Source organism: Vanellus vanellus, assembly GCF_965231255.1.
Source record: "Vanellus vanellus genome assembly, contig: HAP1_SCAFFOLD_36, whole genome shotgun sequence".
NCBI classification, from domain to species: Eukaryota; Metazoa; Chordata; class Aves; order Charadriiformes; family Charadriidae; genus Vanellus; species Vanellus vanellus.
Genome location: NW_028127470.1, coordinates 2,428,572 through 2,453,888, shown reverse-complemented (window position 1 = coordinate 2,453,888; position 25,317 = coordinate 2,428,572). Strand labels below are relative to the sequence as shown.

Below are 25,317 nucleotides of genomic sequence, written 5' to 3'. Positions count from 1 at the left end.
AAACATTAGGAAGAAATTTTTCACTTTGAGGGTGGTAAGGCACTTGAACAGGTTGCCCAGAGAGGTTGTTGAGGCCCTAGCCCTGGAGGTGTCCAAGGCCAGGCTGGACGTGGCCTTGGGCAACCTGGTCTAGTGAGAGGTGTCCCTGCCTATGGCAGGGGGGTTGGAACTCAATGATCTTCAAGGTCCTTTCCAACCTAAACCATTCTATGATTCTATGACTCCATTTGGTCAGCTGAATCCCTCCATGGGCTGCCCTGGACAGAAGGAAGAGTTACGACATCGCCATGCTGGAATTGGACCAGCCTGTCCAGTGCAGCTCCTCCATACAGCTTGCCTGTGTGCCCGACGCCTTGCTGAGAGTGTCAGAGCTGAGAACCTGATACACCAGTGGCTGGGGTTCCAAGAGTGCAAGATGTGAGTTCTCAAAAAGTACTGGTGTCCTGAGTGCAAGCTTGGATCACTGGGGAGATGGGTTGGGCTTCCCGAGAGCAGAGCTGACAGCCAGATCCAGGCTGCAGGGATGTATGTCTCCAGAGAGATGGGCCTGACCCATGCCCAACATGAGACAGAAGGGAAACCCCAGTGCAATGCCCTCAGGAGGCAAAGGAAATCCCTAGGGAAGGGCTTCACCCAGACAGGGAAGGAGAACTGGCAACAACGAGCTGCTGCGTGTTCATTCCTTTCTGAGCTCACAGCAGGAGCATCAACCGATGTTCTGCAGGAGGCCAAGGTGTGCCTCAGTGATGTTGAGCTCTAACACCAGCCGGCAGTACGCAGAGGACATCCACAGCCACAACCTGTGTGCTGGCTATCCGCAGGGTGGCACCGACACCTGCCAGGTAGGATATGCTACAAGTTCAGCCCCAGCAGCACAGGCTGCCCTGTCACAATGCCCAAACAGACCCTGGCATGTGCTTTGCCTGGCAAGTCACCCTCCCACCGCTGGGTCCCCACTGCTGTTGGGGCTCACCTTCCCTGCCCCATCTGCAGCTCCTTGCCCAGTGCACCTCAGTCCCCCCGAGGCCGGGGACTCTGCCCAGAAAGCCCATTCAGTGCTCTTGGCAGCTCATAGGTCCAGATCCCAGTCCCGGAACATCTGTCTTCCACGCATCCAGGATCACTGTGCAGGGATGAGAGATAGCCCAACCTTACAGGCCCACCACCCCCTCCCAGGCAAGGCTCTGCAGGCTCCAGCACCTGAGCAGAGCCGTTCTGTGCCATGAGTACAGCTCTGGCAGGTGCTGTGAGAGAGAAGGAGCCGGCCAGAGTGCGGACAGCGGCCACCCGACACCACCTTCATCCTCTCTCCTCCCCTGCAGGGTGACAGCGGTGGTCCTCTCGTCTGCAAAGACAGCAATGCTGACCACTTCTGGCTTGCTGGAGTGACCAGCTGGGGGAAGGGCTGTGCGAGAGCAAACCAGCCCAGAGTCTACACCTCTGCGCAGCACTTTTACAACTGGATCTTGGTACAGATGGACTGCACCCAGCAGTAACGGCTACTCCAACGCCACAGCCAGTCCTCACCTCAACCCCCTTGAGAGGCCAAGGCCAATACCAACGCAAGCGGGCAGGTTTATGCCCTGTCCATCTCCATGCCAGAGATGGGTGCTAGGTGGTAATCCACAAACTAGCACAGCAGCCTACAAAATCTTTGGAATACTTATACAGTTCAAGACACAGAAATACACACCCTTAATTATAATTATTGCTTAGTAAGTTATCTTAATGACTTCTATTGGTTAGTACAGGCTCTCGCTTTCATTTGAAACTACAGTGTCCTTTAACTGATCTGCGCATGCTCCAGTACGGTGGGGGGGTAATTCTTTTCAGTCTCTAATTGAGTCGGTGGTCGTGATCTCCCACTGCCGCCTTTACCTTTCCCCCAGTTACTGCTTATCTTTGATGGCTTTGGGCCTCTTTCAGCAGCTGTACAGTTCTCAGCGGTTTTGGCACTTTCTGCTTAAGGATATTCCCATGTTATCATCCCTCTTTTGTTCTTCGAGGGTACTTTCATGAGCAAGGCATGTATTGGCTATACGAAGTGTCTTGTTTGATAGAGCCTTGTAACCTTTTTACAGCTTTTTGTTCTTGCTTAGTGAGAAATTCTACCTTTGAAAATGCATTCTACCTTTTAAAAGTAAATTTTACCCTTTCAAAGTACATCACTAAGGCTGGCCACGTGCAGTTAGCCTCCGTGGGCTGTCCAGTGCCGCTGAGGAAGACCCCTCGGCTGGCCTGTCGCCCTGGGGAGAGGAACCATCCCTCCTGCCCCGCTCCTGCCTACTGCCTGCCTCTGCCTCCTCCTGCAGCCCCCAGAGCGGCCCTCGGAGGAGCGGTGTGTGGCTGTGGTGGGCACATCTGTCAGTGAGAGCAGCTCAGCAGAGGGGCCCCTTCCACCCCACGGTGCTCTGGGAAGCAGAATTTCCACAGGCAGGGCTTGATTTCGCCTCGCCTCGAGATCTTGAGCCAAAACACCTCTCCAAGCTCTCTGTGCCAGTGCCACCACAGGAGCCATTCAACCCCGCGCCAGGAGCCCAGCTCAGGCTGACCCCGTGGGGTCAGAGGGCGGGAATGCGCAGAGCATGCTGGGAGACAGCTCACCCCGGGGCATGCTGGGAGCTTTAGTCCCAGTGCATGCTGGGAGCTGTAGTCCTGGGACATGCTGGGAGCCAGCACACCCCGGGGCATGCTGGGAGCTGTAGTCCGGGGGCACAGGGCTGCCCGGCAGCCATGTTGTGTCGGGTGCAGCAGTCTCTGCTCCAGCCACGGCCCGGCTGAGGGGAGGAGAGCTGAGGAGACGAAGGCAGGAAGGGGCAGGGAGGCAGAGACAGAACTGCCTGAAACGTAACGTTGCTGGCAGCGCAGAGAGCGTGAGCTGCAGTGAGCCCCAGGCCTTTGGGGCCACATCACCCCTCTGCTGCCTCCCAGCCCCTCTCTGCCCTCCTCCCATTTCCCTCTCTGTCGTTTTTCTCACTTCCCTGTACCTCTCCTAGTTTTGTGTGTACCGCTCCCTATCCCTCTCTTCTCCAAGTTCCTCTTTCTCTGTCGCTCTGCCCACCCCTGTCTTTTTCTTGCTGTCCCTCTCTCCTGCTCCCTGTCCCTCTTTTTTTCTTCCTCTCTCTGCCCTGCAGCCCATTGCTGTTGTTTCCTTCCCTGTCTCTTTGTGCTGATCTGCATCCCTCCCTGTTTTTCAGTCTCTCTGGCCTGTGCCCTCTCCTTCTGTGTCTCTGCCTGTACGTCACGCTCCCTGTCCTTGTCTTCCCCTCTCCCTCCTTCCTTCCGCTTCTCTTTCTCTCTCTGTCGCTCTGTCCTGCTCGCTGTTGCTGTGTTTTTTCATTCTGTATCCCACGGTCCCTGTCCTTCTCCCTGTCCATCTCCTCTCTCTCTTTCCCTCTTTGCTGCTCCCTGACCGTTCCCCCCCCCTCCCCTGCAGGGCTCCTGATACCTCTCTTTCTTTCTCCATCCCCCTGTGCTGCTCACCGTCCCTGTTCTTCTCTTTCTCTTTGTTGTTATTCTCGCTCTTTTCCTCTGTGCTCTACACATTGCTGCTTTTTTTCCCCTTCCTTCTCAGTCTCGTCATCAGGATCTGACCCTCTTTGTTTCTCGGTCCCTTTGTTCTCCTCCCTGTCCTTCCTTTTTCTCTCTCCATCTGTACATCCTGCTCCCTGTCCCTGTCTTTCTCTATCCCACCTTCCTTCTTCTTCCCTGCCCCCATCTCTGTCTCTCTGTCTTCCTCCTCAACCCAACTTTTTCTTCCTCCATGTCTCTGCAGGTCTCCTCATCCCTGTTTGCCTTGATTTCTCCATCTCTCTAGCCTTTTTCCTTGCACCTTTCTTTCTTGGCTCCTCTGTCTTTTCTTTCATCATGTTTTTCTCTTTCTAGTCCTCTGCCCTTCTCCCCATCAACTTAAACTGAATGACCCGGTGTCCCTGTGCTCTGGTATTTCCTTAGCATTGCCCTGAGGAAGATGTGTGGTTTTAGGGATCATTTAGGGGCTGGTGTCCGTATGTGGACAGTGGAGCGAGGTGTAGTTAAAGCAGAGGTTGTTCTCAGCTGGTGCTCTATGCATCTTGTTCAAACAGCCAGCTGGGGGCCTTATTTTGAAGGAAGGTTTCTTGTTCTGCACTTATTGCTTCTCGGGATGCTGCACAGGAGCAGTGTTGGGGTCTGGAGACATGGAGCGGACCTGCTGTCAGTCCTAGTAATCATGAACTTATCTGGACTGGAATGAAACCAGACTGACCGTGTATGGGTTTCTTCCCAGCTCCAATTCCAACCTACATGCTCGGTGCTAATGAACAAGAGACGCTCTGCTATTTTGAAATTGTCAGTGGCTGCAGATGAGCAGAGAACATTGCTCAGCCAACAGGGCAGGTGGTCTGTGATAAAGGATGTGTCCCTGCATGGCGGTGCTTTCATGAATGTTTTCATGTCTTGTGACTTCAAAGCCCTTCCTTTTTGTGAAATTTTTAAGAAGGTATTTCTTATTCTGGGGTTTTGCCTGGAGTTGGGCTTCAAGTTGAATGGCTGATAGAATGGGCTTCATAAAACAGAAGACAGAACCCTGCTTTCGTGTTCTTATTTTCTAATGGCCTCTGAACTTCAGTACGCAAAGGGAAGAGTGGTTGAAAGAGTCTGATTTTTGAGAGTAACATATTCCTGTCGCATGCCTGTCTCTACATACCTGAAGTATGATTTGGCTCAGCTCTGAGGCTGTAATGGTGTAGCAACAGGAAGAAGTGTCATCTTTAAAGGTAATGAAGCTGTAGCAAAACTAGGGGGAAAAGCTAGTTTCTTCCTTGAATGCTGCCTGACAAACACAGTAGCAAGGAAAGGCACTTGCAATTGGCTTTTTTATGCAGTCTTCATAGGGAGCTTTTCGTATTGATTGATTTCTGGGAAGCAAGGCGGCATTGAGGAAAAAAACCTGGGGCTTGTCTAAATGGCGTCTTCACCATAGACAGCGTTCAAGCCCTTGTGCTCAAACAGGTCTTTATTGCAGTTTATGAAGGCAGAAGATGAGCTGTGTGTAAGGAAAGTTTCAGCAGAAGAAAGGCTAGATTTGCTAAATTGGGTCTTCTGTATGTGATGCAAATATGAGAAGACTTGGCAGTGTTTACATCTTAAGTGCGTGCCGGTGTGTTAATGCAGTTATCGAGGTCTTTTTGGGGGTACTTTTGGACTGCAGGTCACGTGTCTGGGTGGTACCGAGCCCGAGAATGAGCCAGCACCTGCTGATGGTTTTAGCTCACAGGATGTGACAGAGTGGAAACCCTCTTTGTGGTGGGCTTCAAACATCAAAGGTGAGGATATGTTGCTGACGCCCGCCCCGTCCTGGAGATGTGGGGAGTTTTGCTAAGAGTCCGGTAAAGATTCTGCTTTAGAATCATAGAATCGTAGACTCATAGAATGGTTTGGGTTGGAAGGGACCTTAAAGATCATCCAGTTCCACCCCCCTGCCCTGGGCAGGGACACCTCCCACTAGCCCAGGTTGCTCCAAGCCCTGTCCAACCTGGCCTTGAACACCTCCAGGGATGGGGCAGCCAGAGCTTCTCTGGGCAACCTGGGCCAGTGCCTCACCACCCTTACAGTCAAGAATTTCTTGCTAGTACTGCTGGTACTCGGAGACGAGGTCGTTCATGTTGCTCTCGGCCTCGGTGAACTCCATCTCGTCCATGCCCTCGCCCGTGTACCAGTGGAGGAAGGTCTTACGCCGGAACATGGCCGTGAACTGCTCCGAGATCCTCTTGAAGAGCTCCTGGATGGCCGTGCTGTTGCCGATGAAGGTGACGGCCATCTTGAGGCCCCGCGGCGGGATGTCACACACGGCCGTCTTCACGTTGTTGGGGATCCACTCCACGAAGTAAGAGCTGTTCTTGTTCTGGACGTTGAGCATCTGCTCGTCCACCTCCTTCATGGACATGCGGCCTCGGAAGACGGCGGCCACCGTGAGGTAACGGCCGTGACGCGGGTCGCAGGCGGCCATCATGTTTTTGGCATCGAAGACCTGCTGGGTGAGCTCGGGGACGGTGAGGGCGCGGTACTGCTGGCTGCCGCGTGACGTCAAGGGGGCGAAGCCGGGCATGAAGAAGTGGAGGCGAGGGAAGGGCACCATGTTGACGGCCAACTTGCGGAGATCGGCGTTGAGTTGACCGGGGAAACGCAAGCAGGTGGTGACGCCGCTCATGGTGGCCGAGACGAGGTGGTTGAGGTCACCGTAGGTGGGGGTGGTCAGCTTCAGGGTGCGGAAGCAGATGTCGTAGAGGGCTTCGTTGTCGATGCAGTAGGTCTTGTCCGTGTTCTCCACCAGCTGGTGGACAGACAGGGTGGCGTTGTAGGGTTCCACCACCGTGTCGGACACCTTGGGGGACGGGACGACGCTGAAGGTGTTCATGATGCGGTCAGGGTATTCCTCCCGGATTTTGGAGATGAGGAGGGTCCCCATGCCGGAGCCGGTGCCACCGCCCAGCGAGTGGGTCAACTGGAAGCCCTGGAGGCAGTCGCAGCTCTCCACCTCCTTCCTCACCACGTCCAGGACCGAGTCCACCAGTTCGGCCCCCTCCGTGTAGTGGCCTTTGGCCCAGTTGTTGCCTGCGCCGCTCTGGCCAAAAACGAAGTTGTCCGGCCGGAAGATCTGCCCGAAGGGTCCTGAGCGCACCGAGTCCATGGTGCCCGGCTCCAGGTCCACCAAGATGGCCCTTGGCACATACTTACCCCCGGTGGCCTCGTTGTAGTAGATGCTGATGCGGTCGAGCTGGAGGTCGCTGTCGCCGTGGTAGGTGCCGGTGGGGTCGATGCTGTGTTCGTCGCTGATCACCTCCCAAAACTTGGCCCCGATCTGGTTGCCACACTGGCCCGCCTGGATGTGGACGATCTCCCTCATGGTGGCGGCGCGGGTCGGGCTGGGCGCGGTGTCGGTGCAGTGGGCCCCACCCGGTCTTGCTGGGCGATTCGATGGCGCGGCCCCTTTAAGGCGGGAGCGCTGTTGCGCTCTAGTATCTAATCTAAAAACCTCCTTTCAGTTTAAAACCATTACGCCTTGTCCTATTGCTACCCTCCCTGATAAAGAGTCCTTCCCCAGCTTTCCTGTAGCCCCTTTAGGTACTTTAAGGGGCTTTAAGGTCTCCTCGGGGCCTTCTCCTGTCCAGGCTGAAAAACCGCAACTCTTTCAGGCTGTCCTCATAGGAGAGGTGCTCCATCTTTGTCGCCCTCCTCTGGACTCACTCCAACAGGTCCATGTCTTTCCTATGTTGGGGGCCCCAGAGCTTGACGCAGGCCTCTGATCATCTTTCTGGCCTCCTCTGGACCCACTCCGACAGGTCCATGTCCTTCATATGTTGGAGTCTCCAGAGCTGGACGCAGTACTCCAAGTGGCGTCTCACGAGAGCAGAGTAGAAGGGCAGAATGACTGCAGCCCAGGATGCAGTTGACTGTCTGGGCTGTGAGTGGACATTGCCGGCTCATGTTGAGCTTCTCATCCACCAACACCCCCAAGCCAGGGCTGCTCTTGATCGATTCTCTGCCCAGCCTGGATTTGTGTTTGGGATTTCCCCGACCCAGATGTAGGACCTTGCACTTGGTCTTGTTGAACTTCACGAGGTTTGCACAGGCCCACCTCTCCAGCCTGTCCAGGTCCCTCTGGATGGCATCCATTCCCTCAGGCAAGTTGACTGTGCCACACAGCTTGATGTCATCAGCAAAGTAGCTGAGGGTGCACTCCATCCTAACATCCATGTCACCAGCAGAGGTGCTGAACAGCACTGGTGCCAGCACTGACCCCTGAGTAACACCACTTGTCACTGGCTTCCACTGGGACATTGAGCTGTCGACGATAACTTTTTGAGTGTGGCATCCAGCCAGTTCCTTACCCACCAAGTGCTCCATCTGTCAAATTGCTTTCTCTCCAGTTTAGAGACCAGGATGTCATGCGGAACGGTGTCCAGCTTCGCACAAGTCCAGGTAGATGATGTCAGTTGCTCTTCCCTTATCCACCAATGATGTACCTCAGCCATAGAAGGCCACCAAATTTGTCAGGCATGACTTGTGCTCAGGGAAGCCCTGTTGGCTCTCACCCATCACCTCCTTATTTTCCATGTGCCTTAGCAGAGTTCCCAGGAGGATCTGCTCCATGATCTTGCCAGGCACAGAGGTGAGACTGACCGGCCTGTAATTCCCCGGGTCCTCCTTTTTTCCCTTGGTGAGGAGCGACACCAACTGTTTTCCTGCCCAGTTCCTGTCCTGTTGCACCATACCACTTGCTGCATATCTTAAAATTACAAAGGCAGATTGTTTTCCAGTAGTGTTAAAAAGGAAAAAAACCACTCACATTGATTATAGCAAGAAGAAGAGAATTTTTAAAACTGCCACAATTAGAGGAAAATTTGGAGAGCAGTACTGAGCAGTGAGTGAGCAATTACCGTGAAGGGAATGTAGTTTCATGACTTTCTGGAATAGTGTGCATTAGTAGAGTTATATTTTTATTTTGAACTAACAGGAACAAGAGGAAATAGCAAAGAAGCATGAGGAAAACCTTAGAGTTCAACACCAGAAGCTAAATTTGCATTCTGACAATTCCCTTAATAAATTCAAAGAAACTGCTTTGGTGAGTTGTGTGTATCATCTGTGGGATTAGAGAAGTTGTTCCCAAGTTTTTAAAATTGTTGGTCAGAAGAACAGTTTTGCAGTCAAAAGTAAGTACTAAGTGATGACAGAAAAAAAGAAATGGACCGTTGATAAAGAATTACTGTACTATTCTTGAGAGAATTGGCAAGAGATGGATTAGAGATGAAGTGTGAAAAACCAAAGTTACCACCTCAGTATATATGGGCATTTTTCCTATCCTCCTAATTTATGGAGACTTCTAGGAGAGGGAGCTATATTTTGTTTTCTGTTCTTTTCATTCAATACGTGGTTAAGTTAAATTGATCCATTTCAATGCAGAATTCCTCTTGGCGCTTTATAGGATGAAACCTGTATTTAACTGGTTATTCTGTGGATCATTAGATACATAAAGCTCTTTTCAAAATGCATTGCTAATGCTTACCTTTGATTTAAAGCTTAAAGTGTTTCTCGCATACATTTGTTCTGTTATACAGGAGTTAACGAAAAGGTTTTCTTTATCACCTTCCAACAGCAAGGATTTTCTCCACTTAGCTGAAATGGAGCAAACTGTAGCAGAACAGGATCATTATCTTCCTTCACTTGTTGGAAAATTAAAGACAACATCATCTCAATTGGAGAAACAAAACTAATTGCTTTAATGAACATCCAAGAGTATCAGACTATCAGACCCCAGTAAGTTTTTAGACTGTTAACATAAGTCACAACAGGATTGGATCAAGTCAGTTATGTGTTGCTGCTATAGGATTGGTCTATCAGATTGAACATCTTTTTGCTGAATTTAAGATTTGGCTGGAAAAACTAACTCAAAAGAGTCACTACAGTTGGTAATTGTAAATTATTTTTAATCTGTAGCCCTTCATTGAAGCTAATACTGAAAAACTGTGGTTTAGAAAAAACTGCCTTTCTGTTGTTAGCTTTGTGCCATTCAGGGAAAAAGAAAATCGTCAACGGGTCTCGGTACGAGAGTTGTCCTGAAGCTACTGTGATATTTGGTAGTTTATGTTTTGTTTATTTTCTTTTTTCTCCTGAAAAAAGCTCCGTTTGGGCTTGCTGCCTAACAAGCTTAAACTCACAAAAAAATAACCCTTGTTTAAAAGGGAAAAGGCGTGCTGCTGTCTTTTCCTGTTAGGGCCAGGAACTAGAATGAACCATGCCCCCATCTCATTTTGCTGATCTTCTTGAGTAATTTTCTTATTAGATGGAGGATGCCTTTGTTGAGTCAGTGTTTTTTGCTCTTTCCAAGTCTGTGTGTCATTGCTTTAACAATAATAAAATCTATAAAATCATTATTTATTTGGAGTTTGCTAACTTAATTATCGCAGTGTGCCCTATTAATGCTTATTTTTTTCTTAGGCTTCAGGAAGAGCACACAGTTGATGTGGAACAACTTAAAAGATGAAGCAAATGAATTGAGGAACATCTTATCTCAGGTGGAGAAGGAATTAGCAAATGTAAAGGCTGATCTAGAGATCCCAAAAAGAAGAAAATAATAGAGCACTCACAGCAACGCTGAAAAACCTGGTGGAACAGTGGAAGAGCCAGTTAGGCAAAAAAGAGAAGCAGCAGAAAGTTAGTCAACAAAAATTAATCCCTATGTCACATAAATGTTTCATGTTGCTTAATGCTTCAGACTCCGTGTACAGTACAGCAGGGTGTAGAATGTAATTGCATAATATAAGAGAGTAAAATATAACTGGCTTTTCTTGTTTAGTAATGTTCATATTAGCAGCTTCTTCACTTACTAGAACTTGAATTTCTTATTTTCAGGCTTTGAGTGAAGCACTTCTGGACCTCCGAGCAGAAACGACTGCTGATGCTGAACAGCAGACTATTTCTGCTGCAACACAAATAGAACGTCCAGGAGACTATTGACAAACAAAGGGCTGACAGTGAGTACTGGGTAACATATCGTTGTATTGCATTGTTGTATTGTTGATAGTCCTGATTTCGGGGGGTTGCTGGTTGGTTGGCTGGTTGGTTGGTTGGTTGGTTGGTTTGTTTTCTTCCAGACACAGATAGAGAAAGTAAAATATCCGATTACAAAATTTACAGATAACCTTAAAATAAGGAAAAGCAGGGAAAGTTCTTTGTCAGATGAAAGGCCTGAGCTGAACCAAGAACTCCAGAGAAAACAAAAAGCGTTTGCTAAATTGCTGAGAGAAAAACATGAAGTGGAAAAAGAAGATGAAGAACTGAGGAAAGGAGTCAGGAGGCTGAGCAGCAGCATTGAGGTAGAAGTGATTTTTAAAATCATGTTTGATGTTGGTCAAGTTTCTGCATCGATGTGCTGGGTTTGGGGGGAAACATTAAGTCCTCTTGGCAGGCATTGAGACTTACACTTGATTTTAAAATTTACGTTTGCTCACCAGCTGGGTTACCTGTGAGCTGTTAGCTTTGCTGTTGGAAGATTCCTCAAACAACAGGAAGAGCCTGAAAAAATACTTGCTCCTTGAAATAAGTTTGAAGGAGTGTGAGGAGTTGAATTACCACTTTTAAGGCTTCTTTGGAAAATGGAACTTGGTGGTCTTCCTGGCTGTTCTTTTTTTCTCCTTGCAGAAGAAAAGTAAAGGATTTACAGTAGAATCATCGTGGGGTTTTTTTGTTTTTTGTTTTTGTTTTTTTTTTAATTCAGCTACTTGATGGTGGTTATTCACTTTAGAATGTAAACTAATTCTGCCAATAGGAAGTCCTTATTTTTTGAGTGGAGAAAAATGCTTAGGTAGTGGTCATTAAACTTGATGTTTGTGAAAGCGTGTAATTTTTCAGAGCAAAGCTGATGAACAAAATCTGATAGCTGCACTTCAGAAAAAAATTAAATAGTTGGAAAGCGAACTTGAGAAGAAATGTGAAGAAACAACCAAAAAAAAGATGTAAGAGAAGACAAGGAATGTGTTACTTAGACCGTGGCTTTGAAAGACATCATCAGCCTCGGTGCAGGCAGGCCAACTCTCCCTATTGCCTCTAAAAAAACCCGCCCACCCAACCAAACCTGACCAGAAGAAAAGCAGTTTCGTGACTGTAACTTCTTCACGTTCCCCGTGCTCTTTGTTGCTGCTCCTGTTGCTCAGTACTGCTATATTAATGCTTCCTGACCTTTTTGTACAATTAAAGATCCCTTACCAATCATAAAGTATACGGGGATATTATAGCATGCTTGTATAATGACATTCAGACTATTTAGGACATTAAATATTACTCTAGGCCAGCACTTACGCTTCCAATTAATTTGAGGCTTTTAAAATACCTGTTGCTTAATGTCTAGAGATATTTTTCTCAAATTGTGCTTGTTTTTTCCTTTTTCCGTGATTTTGCTTTCTGTCTGCCCCTTAGTAGCAGCAGTTGTTTTGAATGAAGGCAGAAAAGAAAGTACAGGGCCAAACCGGAGAAGTCCAATTAAAAAGACCCAAAATTGCTTACAGGAATATTGACTGTGATTTTTTCAGTAGCCATTCATGATCACATAGGTGTCTTAAAAAAAGACATATGTGCAAACCCTCTGCAAATGTTCCGTTTACTTCAGTACCGTAATGGCAGGGTTTGACTGCTAAAAGATGCAGAAGAGAAAGGAAACGGTGACGGTGGTTGTAGCTGTTGTTAGATTGTGGTCTGAAACGGCTTCAAAATGGCATTTATTCTTAGCAAGTCTCTCATGAATTTCATGTAGAACACAGCCATGATCAGCACGTGGTTTATGACATTATTTTTTCCAGGTTTGGGGCTGTTGGTTTTTTTTTTCGGTAAAGCTATACTGTCTACAAGGTAACCATAATAAACAGAGAAGGGGGTGTGATTCAGTAAGGAAATAAATTGCAAATGCGGATTCTTTAAGACATAAAATCATTTCTCCTAAAGGAAGCAAGTTAGCAAATAAAGTTTTCAATGTAAATTTACTGGATGTTGCGGGCCTGAGAAAGAGAAAATTGCTCTACAGCAAAAACTGAGAAGTACCAGTGTCGCTGTTGACTGTGCTGTTGGAGTAAGAGCCTCCAAGACTGAAAAAGAACTGGAAGAACTAAGAAAACAGAATCTAGATTTTGAAAACAAAGTTGCTCACATGAGGTGAGAGGCATTCCAAAAGAATCTGTAAAAACTAAAAAAAATCTAAATGAGACAAAAAATCTGTGGAAAGAGATAGATAGTCTCTGTTAGGCCAACTGATGCAGTAAGGACAGGGCAAGACTCTTTTCAGCGGTGCCCAGTGACCGGGCAAGGGGCGACGGGCACAAACTGGAACACGGGAAATTCCATCTCAACATGAGGAAGAACTTCTTTACTTTGAGGGAGCCAGAGCGCTGGAACAGGTTGTCCAGAGAGGTTGTGGAGTCTCCCTTTCTGGAGAGATTCAAAACCCACCTGGATGCATTCCTGTCCAACCTGCTGTAGGCGATCCTGCTCTGGTGGGGGGGTTGGACTAGATGATCTCCGGAGGTCCCTTCCAACCCCTGTCAGCCCGTGATTCTGTGAAAAAAAAAAAAAAGGTGGGAATTTCAAAAACCCGTGGAGTCTGTGATGAGCAAACTTAAAGCTGCTTGAGGTATTTTGAGAAAACAGTTGGCTTATTCATTTTCATTGACTAAACTGTTAGATGATTTAGCGCTACCTACCTAGTTAACTTCTGTTCTCAGGGTCAAACATGGTCAGTACATGTTTGGACTGGGCTATCAACAAAGATCATTTATTTAATCTTGTCTTCCATCCTCCAGTCTCCTGCAATATGTCAAATTTTGAGTAATAGCCCAACATTATTGTTTATGTTTGTTTTTTCACGTTTAGGAATTCACACTTCAGACCCCAAAGTAAAACCACATCACCAACAAAGGGGTCGACGTAAGGATGGTGAAAGTGCTGCTTCTATGCCTTATGTGAGAGAAACTGGAAGAAAGACATTTCAGTTCTTCAGAACCTCGAAGCACAGCATGTGTGGTCCACCGTACTGTCACTGTCACCCAAGAACCAAAGCTCAATGGATCTACAGGTGGGTTCCTGCTTACACGAGGTTCTTAACATGCCTCAAATATACCCGTCTGTATTGTGCTGCTTTTGGTTTTGTCCCCGCGGGTGACTATTAAGTTATTTCTGCCTAAATACAGGCAAGAGTAAATTTGATCCAGCATAATTTTCAGAAATAGATTGGGGCGGTATGCATAGGGAGAAATGTAAAGCTTTATAAAGCTTTACAATTAGTCAGACAGAATATTAACGAAGAGTAATTTAGCTACCTCCATAGCAGGAATTAATTTCTCTGCCAACAAAGAGGGATGAATGCAATAATGTGCCAATGTGCAGTAACATACACATCCCCACTTTTTACACCCTCTTTTATGTGATTTATTCTTTTGAAATATGTAATAAACTGTGGATTAGTCCACCTTTGACTTCTCATTTTCATTGATATTTAAATATTGATAGCAATAGTATCAGTTTTGCAGTAAAATTTCAGTTTTCTCTCAAGAAGAGTTTCATGTTCAGATGTTTCCTCCCAGCAGGGGATGAAAGAATGACCTCGCTTTGCATGGTGTTTTTCCACAACTAGGATTTCACTGGAGGTTTATGATGGATTTATGATTTTTTTCATTATTTAGGATTATTTTTCATGTTGGATAAACATGGGCTTGGGTCTTGTTCAGATTTCTGTTATTGATTTAAATGTACTCTAACTTTTTGTGATTTATATTGTTATTTTTTGCATGTGATTTTTGTGGGACAGATGACTGAATTCACTCTTCCTGCCATTTGTGCAGGATGATATTTTCCTTCATCTTTTTTCCATCTTTGAAATACGCTACTGTCACCTTCATAACACATACTGTGTCATAAATTTGACAAGAAGCCTGCAGGTGGCTTCTGAGTCTTGCATCTTTCTTTTTGGTAATCTGTTTCAGATGTAACAATCATTTTACATATTTCACTTTATTTTTACCTTGCCAATAAAGCCGCGTGCAATCTAGTACCGTACGTCATTGGCATTTTATTTGCCAATGGTAGTACTTACATGTTGCGTATAAACTGCAAATTTGGGGATTATTGTGCAATTAGTAATTGGAATGAACGGAATTAGTCTGCAATGCCCAGAAAACCAGAGTATTAATAATAAAGATTTTTAACCAAGTGTTACAGAACGTGGTCAGTCATTAGGCAGCGTGCTCTGATGCAAAATCCCTGCCCAGCACAAACCGTAATACTGCCCGGCCGCTCCTGCCTTCGCAAGCAGAGATAAAGGAGGAGACTGCACTATGGAGTCATCAGATCCAAAAGCAGTTGATGCCTTTGGGAAGGTTTTCAGCACAGGAACATTCCCTTTGTTCAGGTCACGGGTGTCTGTGGCAGAATCGCCTCATTTGGAAGATCCTGTGAGGCTGACGCAAACGCTGCGAGTTACAAATGGTCTTTAAAATGCCAGAGAGAAAGTCTGTATTTAACAGCAGCTTGTAGGGCAGAGACGGTGTACGATTCGCCTGATGCCTTCACTGACACTTCAGCTGCTGTCACTGACAATTCACTGCTCAGACTGAGAGAGTCTTTCCTGAAATTGTAGCTGGAATTAGGAAACAATGTCTGTGTTTTTTCTAGAGACAAATATCCTTCAGGATCATCTAATGCACCAACTTGGGGGAAAAGAAGTCCACGTGCGAAACCATCATCTAAGAATAAAACAACCATTCAGGTCACTGTTTCATAGAATCATAGAATCAGTGAGGTTGGAAGGGACCTTTAAGATCATCAAGTCCAACCATTAACCCACCCTGATAAAAACACCACCACTTCTAAACCATGTCCCTAAGCACCTCATCTACCCTTTTCTTAAACGCCTCCAGGGATGGTGAATCCACCACCTCTCTGGGCAGCTTATTCCAATGTTTAATAACCCTTTCAGTGAAAAAATGCTTCCTAATATCCAATCTAAACCTGCCCTGACATAACTTGAACCCGTTTCCTCTTGTCCTATCACTTGTCGCCAGGGAGAAGAGGTCAGCTCCCATCTCTCTAAAACCTCCTTTCAGGTGGTTGTAGAGGGTGATAAGGTCTCCCCTCAGCCTCCTCTTCTCCAGGCTAAACAACCTCAGTTTGATATAAATTGTTACAGTTCAGTCCTTTTGGAAAAAGCAATGTGTCTCTCCCCACCTTGGAAATGTAAAAGAGCGCTTCAAACTTCCCCAACCAAAGTCCCGCAGGATTCTAAGCAACGCTGAGCAGTTTTGTTTATGTGCAGACATGTACTTCTGCCTGTATGACTGTCCTGGTTTGAGGTAAAACAGAATCAATTTTGTTCAGTAACTTCGCTGCTTAGCGGGGCCTCTTCTAACTCCTGAAGTTAACTGCATATTGTGCAGACAGTGTTCACTCTCTCAGAGAGATCAGACCAATGTTTATAGCTGATGCCCAGGCATGGGATGCAGAGAGGCTCCTGCTTATACTTATTGCTATAGCCCCCACGGCCAACCAACTTTGTGATTTGCCCCGTTGGAGGGTCGGAAGCGGAAAAGCATAGTGGGGTCCCACCTGGAGGGAGGAGCGGACAGGACAGGTGACCCAAAACTGACCAACAGGGTATTCCATCCCATCTGCCTCATGCTCAGTAGAAAAGCTGAGGGATCAAAGGGTCACGGGTTCTTCCTTCAATGGCCGACGTCTGAGGAGGACTCTGTCTGCCTGTGATCCCAATCCTGACTCCAGATCCGGAATCCAGTTCCCGTCCGTCACTGAGTCCAGCCTGGGACTGCCCCAGTGCCAGCCGGTGACGTGATTGTCATCTCGGGAGCTTGATACAGTTTTGTATATATTTTTCATTATTTCTTTTTATTTTATTATTAATATTTCATTAAAGTAGTTTAGTTTCTTCTAAACTCGTAAGTCTCTTTTTCCTCCTCTGCCTCTCTCTTTGTAGAGGGGTAGAGGGGAGCATCTGTCGGTCCCGTCTGGGGTCCCTCGGGTCCCCAGTGGTGGATTTGGCCTAAACCACGACAGATTAATTGGCGCCCAACGTGGGGCACGAACAGTGCTCCACCAGAGCTGTGATAAATTGTCCAAATAGTTTGAATTCCAACTTGCTCAGAGATTAGAACAGACAGCTTGCATCATGTCGTTCATAGACGAAATCGTGTATCATGCCTTTAAACAGCTTTGTTGGACCTTAATGCAGTCAGCTTGGTCTAACCTGTCAAATGTGTTGCAAACTTCATTTATTCTTTGTCTTTTTATGGGAAGGTTTAAAGGTGCTGTTTTGGTGTGGTTCGCAATTCAGATGTATAACACGATGAGTTGGGTAACAGCTCTACCTGTATATCTCGGGCATCAGGTGATGGATTCTGTTATTAGTAATACTTTCGGTTCTACCTGGGGGATGTTTACTTCGCCCTTTGATACTTATGCTGATGTGACACCCTCAGAGCTGGGGCATGGAAGCCTTTTGGGCTCTGAGGATAAGGACTGGTGCCTTGTTAAGATCGTGATTTTGTTGTTGATGCTCCTGAATGTGGTGCAGGGGTGGTTTCATGTGAAACATCTGTGCAGGGGGAGCCGTAGGGTACCGTGCGCTGCCGCCACTCAGACCCGCGCAGCCGCTCGGCGATCTGCAGCGGCACAAACCGCGGCCCCGCCCGGCCCGGCCGCAGCCGCCCCCCCCGGAGCGACGGCACCACCGGCAGCCGCGCCCCCCACCGCAACGGCACAGGCGCCTCCTCCGCCGCCGCCGGCTGCAACGGCACCGGCACCACCGCCGCCGCCACCTGCACCGGCACCACCGGCAGCCGCCCCCCCAACCACCACGGCACAGGCGCCTCCTCCGCCGCCGACGCCTGCGACGGCACCGGCACCACCGCCGCCGCCGCCTGCACCGGCACCGGCACCACCGGTAGCCGCCCCCCCCACCGCAACAACACCGGCCCCTCCGCCGCCCGTCGCGGCACAAGCCGTGCCCCCCCCCACAGCGGCACAAGCCACGCCGCCGCCTGTCCCGGCACAACCTACTGCAGCCACTACAACCAGTACCAAAACTACTCAAACTCCATCAAAATCGGTACAAGCTGCCCCGGTAACCAGGAGGAAGAAGAGGAGGTCAACTCCTTCCCCTGCCCCTTACGACAAAGACCACCTCAAGTCAGATAGCTTGGGGGAGAGTTCTGAAGAAGATCCAGGGGAGGGTCCTTCAAGACCAGATAAGGGAAAGAGACCTTTGAAAACAGACAAAGGCGAGAGTCCTTCTAGAGCAGATGCTGGAGAGGCCCCTTCTGGGGCAGCCTCACCACAGGAGGACTCAGATGTAGAGGGAGTTGTTAAATCCTTCTCTAGGAAAGATCTGAGAAATATCAGGAAAGACTTTAGTCGTCATGAAGGTGAAACACTTGTCTCCTGGTTGCTCCGATGTTGGGATAGTGGGGCAGATACCCTAGATTTAGATGGTAGAGAAGCTAGGCAATTGGGAAACCTGGCCAAGGATGGAGGTATTGATAAAGAGATTGGGAGAAAGACAAGCACTCTCAGTCTCTGGAGGCGACTGGTGTCAGCCATAAAGCGCAGGTATCCCTTTAAGGACGATATCGAATGCCGTCCAAGTAAATGGACCACCATGGAAAAAAGTATTAAGTACCTGAGAGAATTGGCTGTGCGAGAGGTGATTTATAGCGATGGGCAAGGGATTGTAGACCCTGATGAAATGCCATGCAAACGATCTATGCTCAAAAAGTTTGTACAAAGTGCACCATCAACATATTCCCACCCATTGTCAACAATGGTCTGGGGAGGATCCGATACTGACACACCAACTGTAAATGAAGTGGTTAATAAGGTACGACAGTATGAAGACAGTCTCTCTCGTCCCTTTTCTGTGGCAGCCATAGAAAAGCTGACTGTGACCACCGAGAAAATGACTGAGAAACTGACAGAAAATAGAGCAAATGACCCAGAGATTAGTTGAGCAAACCGATAAACTGTTTGATAAACTAACCAAGGTGGAGGAAAAACTCCATTCTTTCCCTGTACAGACTCATGTTGCAGCTGCTAAGAGGAAACGCCCTCCTACTCAAGAGAAAAAGCACCCTCCGACTCAAGACAAATCAAACCCGATGCGAGATATCCTGTGGGTTTGCCTCTGTGAATATGGAGAAGACATGAAGAAGTGGGATGGAGAACCTACTTCAGCCCTACAGGCACGGGTGCTTGAGCTGCAAAATGAAGCAGATAGGAGAAAGGATTCTTACAGGAAGAAGGCTGCTCCAACCTACGGTAGGCGATCCTACGGACCAGGTAGGAACCGATCTGATAATCGTAGGTACTACGGTCAACATTAGAGGTGCCCTGCCTCCAGCCAGGAGGAGGAGAGGGACAACCGAGTTTAGTGGACTGTGTGGATTCGATAGCCTGGCACATTAGAGCCACAAAAGTATAAAGCCCTGGTGGACACTGGTGCACAGTGTACCCTATTGCCATCGAATCATAAAGGGGCAGAAACTGTCACCATTTCTGGAGTGACAGGCGGATCTCAAGAAATGACTGTATTAGAAGCTGAAGTGAGCCTAACTGGGAATAAATGGGAGAAACACCCCATTGTTACTGGTCCAGATGCTCCGTGCATCCTTGGCATAGACTATCTCAAGAGAGGGTATTTTAAAGACCCAAAAGGGTATCGGTGGGCTTTTGGTATAGCAGCTGTAGAGACTGAGGATGTTACACAGCTGTCTACCTTACCTGGTCTTTCAGATGACCCTTCTGTTGTGGGACTGCTGAGGGTTGAAGATCAGCAGGTGCCAATTGCTACTGCCACGGTGCATCGACGACAGTATCGCACCAACCGAGACTCCCTGATTCCCACCCATAACCTGATTCGCCGGCTAGAGAGCCAAGGAGTGATCAGCAAAACTCGCTCACCCTTTAACAGCCCTATATGGCCAGTGCGAAAGTCTGACGGGGACTGGAGATTAACAGTAGACTATCGTGGCCTGAATGAAGTTACACCACCACTGAGTGCTGCTGTGCCAGATATGCTACAACTTCAGTATGAACTGGAGTCAAAGGCAGCCCAATGGTATGCTACAATTGACATTGCTCATGCCTTTTTCTCTATTCCTTTAGCAGCAGAGTGCAGGCCACAGTTTGCTTTCACCTGGAGGGGTGTCCAGTACACCTGGAATCGACTGCCCCAGGGGTGGAAACACAGTCCTACTGTTTGCCATGGACTGATCCAGACTGCACTGGAGAAGGGTGGAGCTCCAGAACACCTACAATACATCGATGACATCATTGTGTGGGGTAATTCAGCAGAAGAAGTTTTCCACAAAGGTAGGAAAATAATTAAGATTCTTCTGAAAGCAGGTTTTGCCATTAAAGAGGTAAGGTCAAGGGACCTGCACGAGAAATCCAGTTTTTGGGAATTAAGTGGCAAGATGGCCATCGCCAGATCCCAATGGATATAATTAACCGAATAACATCTATGTCCCCACCTACTAACAAAAAGGAAACACAAGCCTTTTTAGGTGTTGCGGGTTTCTGGAGAATGCATATTCCAGGTTATAGCCAGATTGTGAAACCTCTCTATGAAGTGACTCGAAAGAAAAATGAGTTTGTGTGGGGCCCTGAGCAACGACAAGCCTTTGAGCAAATTAAACAAGAGATTGTGCATGCAGTAGCCCTTGGACCAGTCCAAACTGGACGGAACATTAAAAATGTGCTCTACACCGCAGCCGGGGACAATGGCCCTACCTGGAGCCTTTGGCAGAAAGCACCAGGGGAGACTCGAGGTCGACCCCTGGGATTCTGGAGTCGGGGATATAAAGGCTCCGAGGCCAACTATACTCCAACTGAGAAAGAAATCTTGGCAGCATACGAAGGAGTTAGAGCTGCTTCAGAAGTAATTGGTACTGAGGCACAGCTCCTCCTGGCGCCCTGATTACCAGTACTGGGCTGGATGTTCAAGGGTAAAGTTCCTTCTACTCATCATGCCACCGATACTACCCTGGAGTAAGTGGGTTGCCTTAATCACGCAACGAGCTCGAATAGGAAACCCAAATCGCCCAGGAATTGTAGAAGTGATCACAAATTGGCCCGAAGGCAAAGACTTTGGGATGCCACCAGAGGAGGTGGTGACACGTGCTGAGGAAGCTCCACCATATAATGAACTCTCAGATAATGAGAAACAGTATGCCTTGTTTACTGATGGGTCTTGTCGTATTGTAGGAAAACATCGAAGGTGGAAAGCTGCTGTATGGAGTCCTACACGACGAGTCACGGAAGCTGCTGAAGGACAAGGTGAATCGAGTCAATTTGCAGAGGTAAAAGCCATCCAGCTGGCATTGGACGTTGCTGAACGAGAAAAGTGGCCAATACTCTATCTCTATACTGACTCATGGATGGTGGCAAATGCTCTGTGGGGGTGGCTAAAGCAGTGGAAGCAGAGCAACTGGCAGCGCAGAGGTAAACCCATCTGGGCTGCTGAGCTGTGGCAAGATATTGCCGACCGGCTAGCAAACCTAGTCGTAAAGGTACGTCACGTAGATGCCCATGTACCCATGGGTCGGGCCACTGAGGAACATCAAAACAATCAGCAAGCGGATCAGGCTGCTAAAATTTTCCAGACAGACTTGGACTGGGAACATAAAGGTGAACTATTCTTAGCTCGGTGGGCCCATGACACTTCAGGTCATCAAGGAAGGGATGCAACATATAAATGGGCACGTGACCGAGGGGTGGATTTAACCATGGACGCTATTGCGCAGGGTATCCATGACTGTGAAACATGCGTTGAAATCAAGCAAGCTAAACAGTTAAAACCTTTGTGGTATGGGGGACGATGGCTGAAATATAAATATGGGGAAGCTTGGCAAGTTGATTACATCACACTCCCTCAAACTCGCCAGGGTAAGCGCTATGTGCTTACAATGGTGGAAGCAAGCACCGGATGGTTGGAAACCTATGCCGTACCTCATGCCACTGCCCGGAATACCATCCTGGGCCTTGAAAGGCAAGTCTTGTGGCGACATGGCACGCCAGAAAGAATTGAGTCAGACAATGGGACTCATTTTAAAAACAATCTTATAAGTAATTGGGCAAAAGAACATGGTATTGAGTGGATATATCATATCCCCTATCACGCACCAGCTTCTGGGAAGATTGAGCGATACAATGGACTGTTAAAAACCACCCTAAAAGCTATAGGAGGTGGAACCTTTAAAAATTGGGACAAGCATTTACAACAAGCTACCTGGTTAGTTAACACCAGGGGATCCATCAATTGAGCTGGTCCTGCTCAATCAGACCTTTTACATATTGTAGAAGGGGATAAAGTCCCTGTGGTGCATGAAAGGAATTTGTTCGGGAAAACTGTTTGGGTTTTTCCTGCTTCAGGCAAAAGCAAACCCATTCGTGGGACTGTTTTTGCCCAAGGACCTGGATGTACTTGGTGGGTGATGCTGAAGGATGGAGAAGTTCAATGTGTACCTCAAGGGAATTTAACCCTTGGTGAGAATACTCAATCCTGAGCAGTATGATGCTGATCACTACATAATACTAACAGTGTTCAATAAGTGTTTTTCAGAATAACACAGTGGTGATGAAACCTGAGCTAGCTTCATCAAGTGGCGTCCAGCAAGCTCTTCAAGATGAACATGCTACCCATGGGCACGAACCAGAATGAATTTTGTACCATCTTTCCTGCCCTGAGATGAGATCCTGCAATCATGAACTAAATGGACTTAAAATTTTGTATATGAACATAAACCGTAGATGAGTGACCGGCATATATCCATATCATATATAACTGTGTGTGCGTAAATTTGATGTATAAAAGTAATAGTAATCTGAGCAAGATGCAAATGGTATGGAATAAGGGGTGGAATGTCCTGGTTTGAGGTAAAACAGAACCAATTTTGTTCAGTAACTTCGCTTCTTAGCTGGGCCTCTTCTAACAACTGAAATTAACTGCATATTGTGCAGAAAATGTTCACTCTCTCAGAGTGATAAGACCAATGTTTATAGCTGATGCCCAGGCATGGGATGCAGAGAGGCTCCTGCTTACACTTATTGCCAAAACAGCCAAGGCCAACCAACATTATCATTTGCCACGTTGGAAGGTCGGAAGCGGAAAAGCATAGTGGGGTCCCACCTGGAGGGAGGAGCGGACAGGACAGGTGACCCCAAACTGACCAACAGGGTATTCCATCCCATCTGCCTCATGCTCAGTAGAAAAGCTGAGGGATCAAAGGGTCACGGGTTCTTCCTTCAATGGCCGACGTCTGAGGAGGACTCTGTTTGTCTGCCTGTGATCCCAATCCTGACTCCGGATCCGGAATCCAGTTCCCGTCCGTCACTGAGTCCAGCCTGGGACTGCCCCAGTGCCAGCCGGTGACGTGATTGTCATCTCGGGAGCTTGACACGGTTTTGTATATATTTTTCATTATTTCTTTTTATTTTATTATTAATATTTCATTAAAGTAGTTTAGTTTCTTCTAAACTCGTAAGTCTCTTTTTCCTCCTCTGCCTCTCTCTTTGTAGAGGGGTAGAGGGGAGCATCTGTCGGTCCCGTCTGGGGTCCCTCGGGTCCCCAGTGGTGGATTTGGCCTAAACCACGACATACCCAAAGAACACACAAGTTAAAAACCGCACATGAGGATAACTCATCACTTTCTTATTGAACCAACATCATATTGATTCTGAATAAATAGTCCATGTTTGTAATTTCTGCTTATAGCAACTACCTGAATTTCTGCAAAATCCGTTATTTAACACAAAGTCCTTCAAAACAGGTTTGTTCTTCAAAGAAACATTTATATTGCACCTGGTGAAAATCCGGGGGTGGGTGTAGGGCTCTCTGTCATTGCATCCATTTCAGCACTGGGGATTTAGGTGTTGATACCTGGGTGATGGCCTTTGGCTCCAGACCCCATCATGTCTCAGGGGATGGCCCAGTCGTACTGACTAGAGACCAAAAGCGGCGTGGTTTTGAGATGCTGCTCCTAGAGCCAGCTGTTAATGTCTGGAACTGGGTGAAACTGACCTTCAAATATTCAAATATTTTCAAATGTGACTTTGTTTTCCTCTAAAAAATTACGCAGAAACCCGTTAAGAAATAACCGGCAACTTGGCACTTACAGATGTCAGCTGGGATGTTGTTCATACCCAGGATACAAACCCAAGTGTCTATTTGTCACCATAATACTGTTATACCTGGACTACTGAATCACCTCCCCTGTTAATTAAAACCAAGAATTTTTAATCTGCTATCCCAGCAAGTTGAAGGCAAAGAAAGGAATTGTATTGGCATTTGAATAGGGTTGCGTATGATTTTTTTTAGCTGTCATTTTAGGGATCTTCCTAAGTGTCAGTGACATGAAAGATGAACTCGCAAACAGCAATTGAGGTTGCCAAGGTCCACAGAGTAAAAGTGTTGCTTTACTTGGGTATTTGCTAGATTAAATCCTTCTAGGAGTAAAAGTGGTGAGTAGGCAGGTGATGATGTAAGAGAAATGAAAAGTAGTGCGTGTGGTGGTGGGAGGAGGTTGGTAGGGCCACGAGTAGCAATATCTGTTGACAGAGCACAACATGTGAGATGGATGAGACCCCCCTCAGACAGATAACATCAGATTACAATGCTGTGTGTGCAGGTGTACTTCTAGTTCATCATTTCGAATAAATTTTTCAGGCTTGAACACTGGATGCAGGCTATTGAAGTACAGTACTAGTGTACAAGGCAGTATAATATCTGAAAATCAGAGTAATTATGGAAAAAAAAAATTATAAGGTGGGATTTTTCCCTCAGTCCATTCTAAGAAGAGCTCTTGTCTACCAGGAGTCCTAGTAGACAGCCAGAACCTGGAACGGGGTAAGACTCCAGGGCAGGGAACCAAGACAGATGTCAGAAATCGGGGGAAGCCAAAGTGAGAGCAAGTCATCGAACCATAGAATAATATAATAGTTTAGGTTGGAAAGGACCTTAAAGATAATCCTGTTCCAAGTCCCCTGCCATGGGCAGGGACACCTCCCACTAGACCAGGTTGCTCAAAGCTCCATGCACCCTGGCCTTGAACACCTCCAGGGATGAGGCATCCACAACTTCTCTGGGCAACCTGGGCCAGTGCTCAGCAACCTCAGAGTGAAAAATTTCTTCCTCATGTCTAATCTAAATCTCCCCTCTTCCAGTTTGAAGCCATTACCCCTCATCCTATCACTACATGCCCTTGTAAAAAGTCCCTCTCCAGCCTTCTTGTAGGCCCCCTTCAGATGCTGGAAAGCTGCTATAAGGTCTCCCCCGAGCCTTCTCTTCTCCAGGCTGAACACCCCCAACTCTCTCAGCCTGTCCTCCCAGCAGAGGTGCTCTGATCATCTTCGTGGCCCTCCTCTGGACCCGCTCCAACAGGTCCATGTCCTTGTTATGTGGAGGCATCCAGAGCTGGACACAATAGTCCAGGTGGGGTCTCAGAAGAATGGAGTAGAGGGGCAGAATCCCCTCCCTCGCCCTGCTGGCCACACTTCTTTTGATGCAGCCCAGGATATGGTTGGCCTTCTGGGCTGTGAGCACACGTTGCCGGCTCATGTTGAGCTTCTCGTCAGTCAGCAACCCCACGTCCTTCTCCTCAGGGCTGCTCTCCATCCATTCTCTGCCCAGCCTGCATTTGTGCTTGGGATTGCCCCGACCCAGGTGCAGGACCCTGCACTTGGCCTTGTTTGAACTGCATGAGGTTGGCGTGGGCCCACCTCTCCAGCCTG

The 25,317-nt window shown here is 47.6% G+C and overlaps 1 protein-coding gene across 2 annotated transcripts; it reads right to left on the bottom strand.

Annotated features, from left to right (window-relative positions):
• Nucleotides 1-5,608: 5,608 nt before the first annotated feature.
• LOC309685255 (tubulin beta-5 chain-like) lies at nucleotides 5,609-6,886 on the bottom strand (the record flags this gene model as incomplete). Of its 2 annotated transcripts, XM_082501057.1 has the most annotated exons (2): nucleotides 5,609-6,602; nucleotides 6,714-6,886. In XM_082501057.1, the coding sequence occupies 2 exons, from the start codon at nucleotides 6,884-6,886 to the stop codon at nucleotides 5,609-5,611; spliced, it is 1,167 nt and encodes a 388-aa protein (XP_082357183.1). The 2 variants fall into 2 exon arrangements, with proteins under 2 accessions (XP_082357183.1, XP_082357182.1); XM_082501056.1 differs by having other exon boundaries at nucleotides 5,609-6,886.
• Between the last annotated feature and the right edge of the window lie 18,431 nt (nucleotides 6,887-25,317).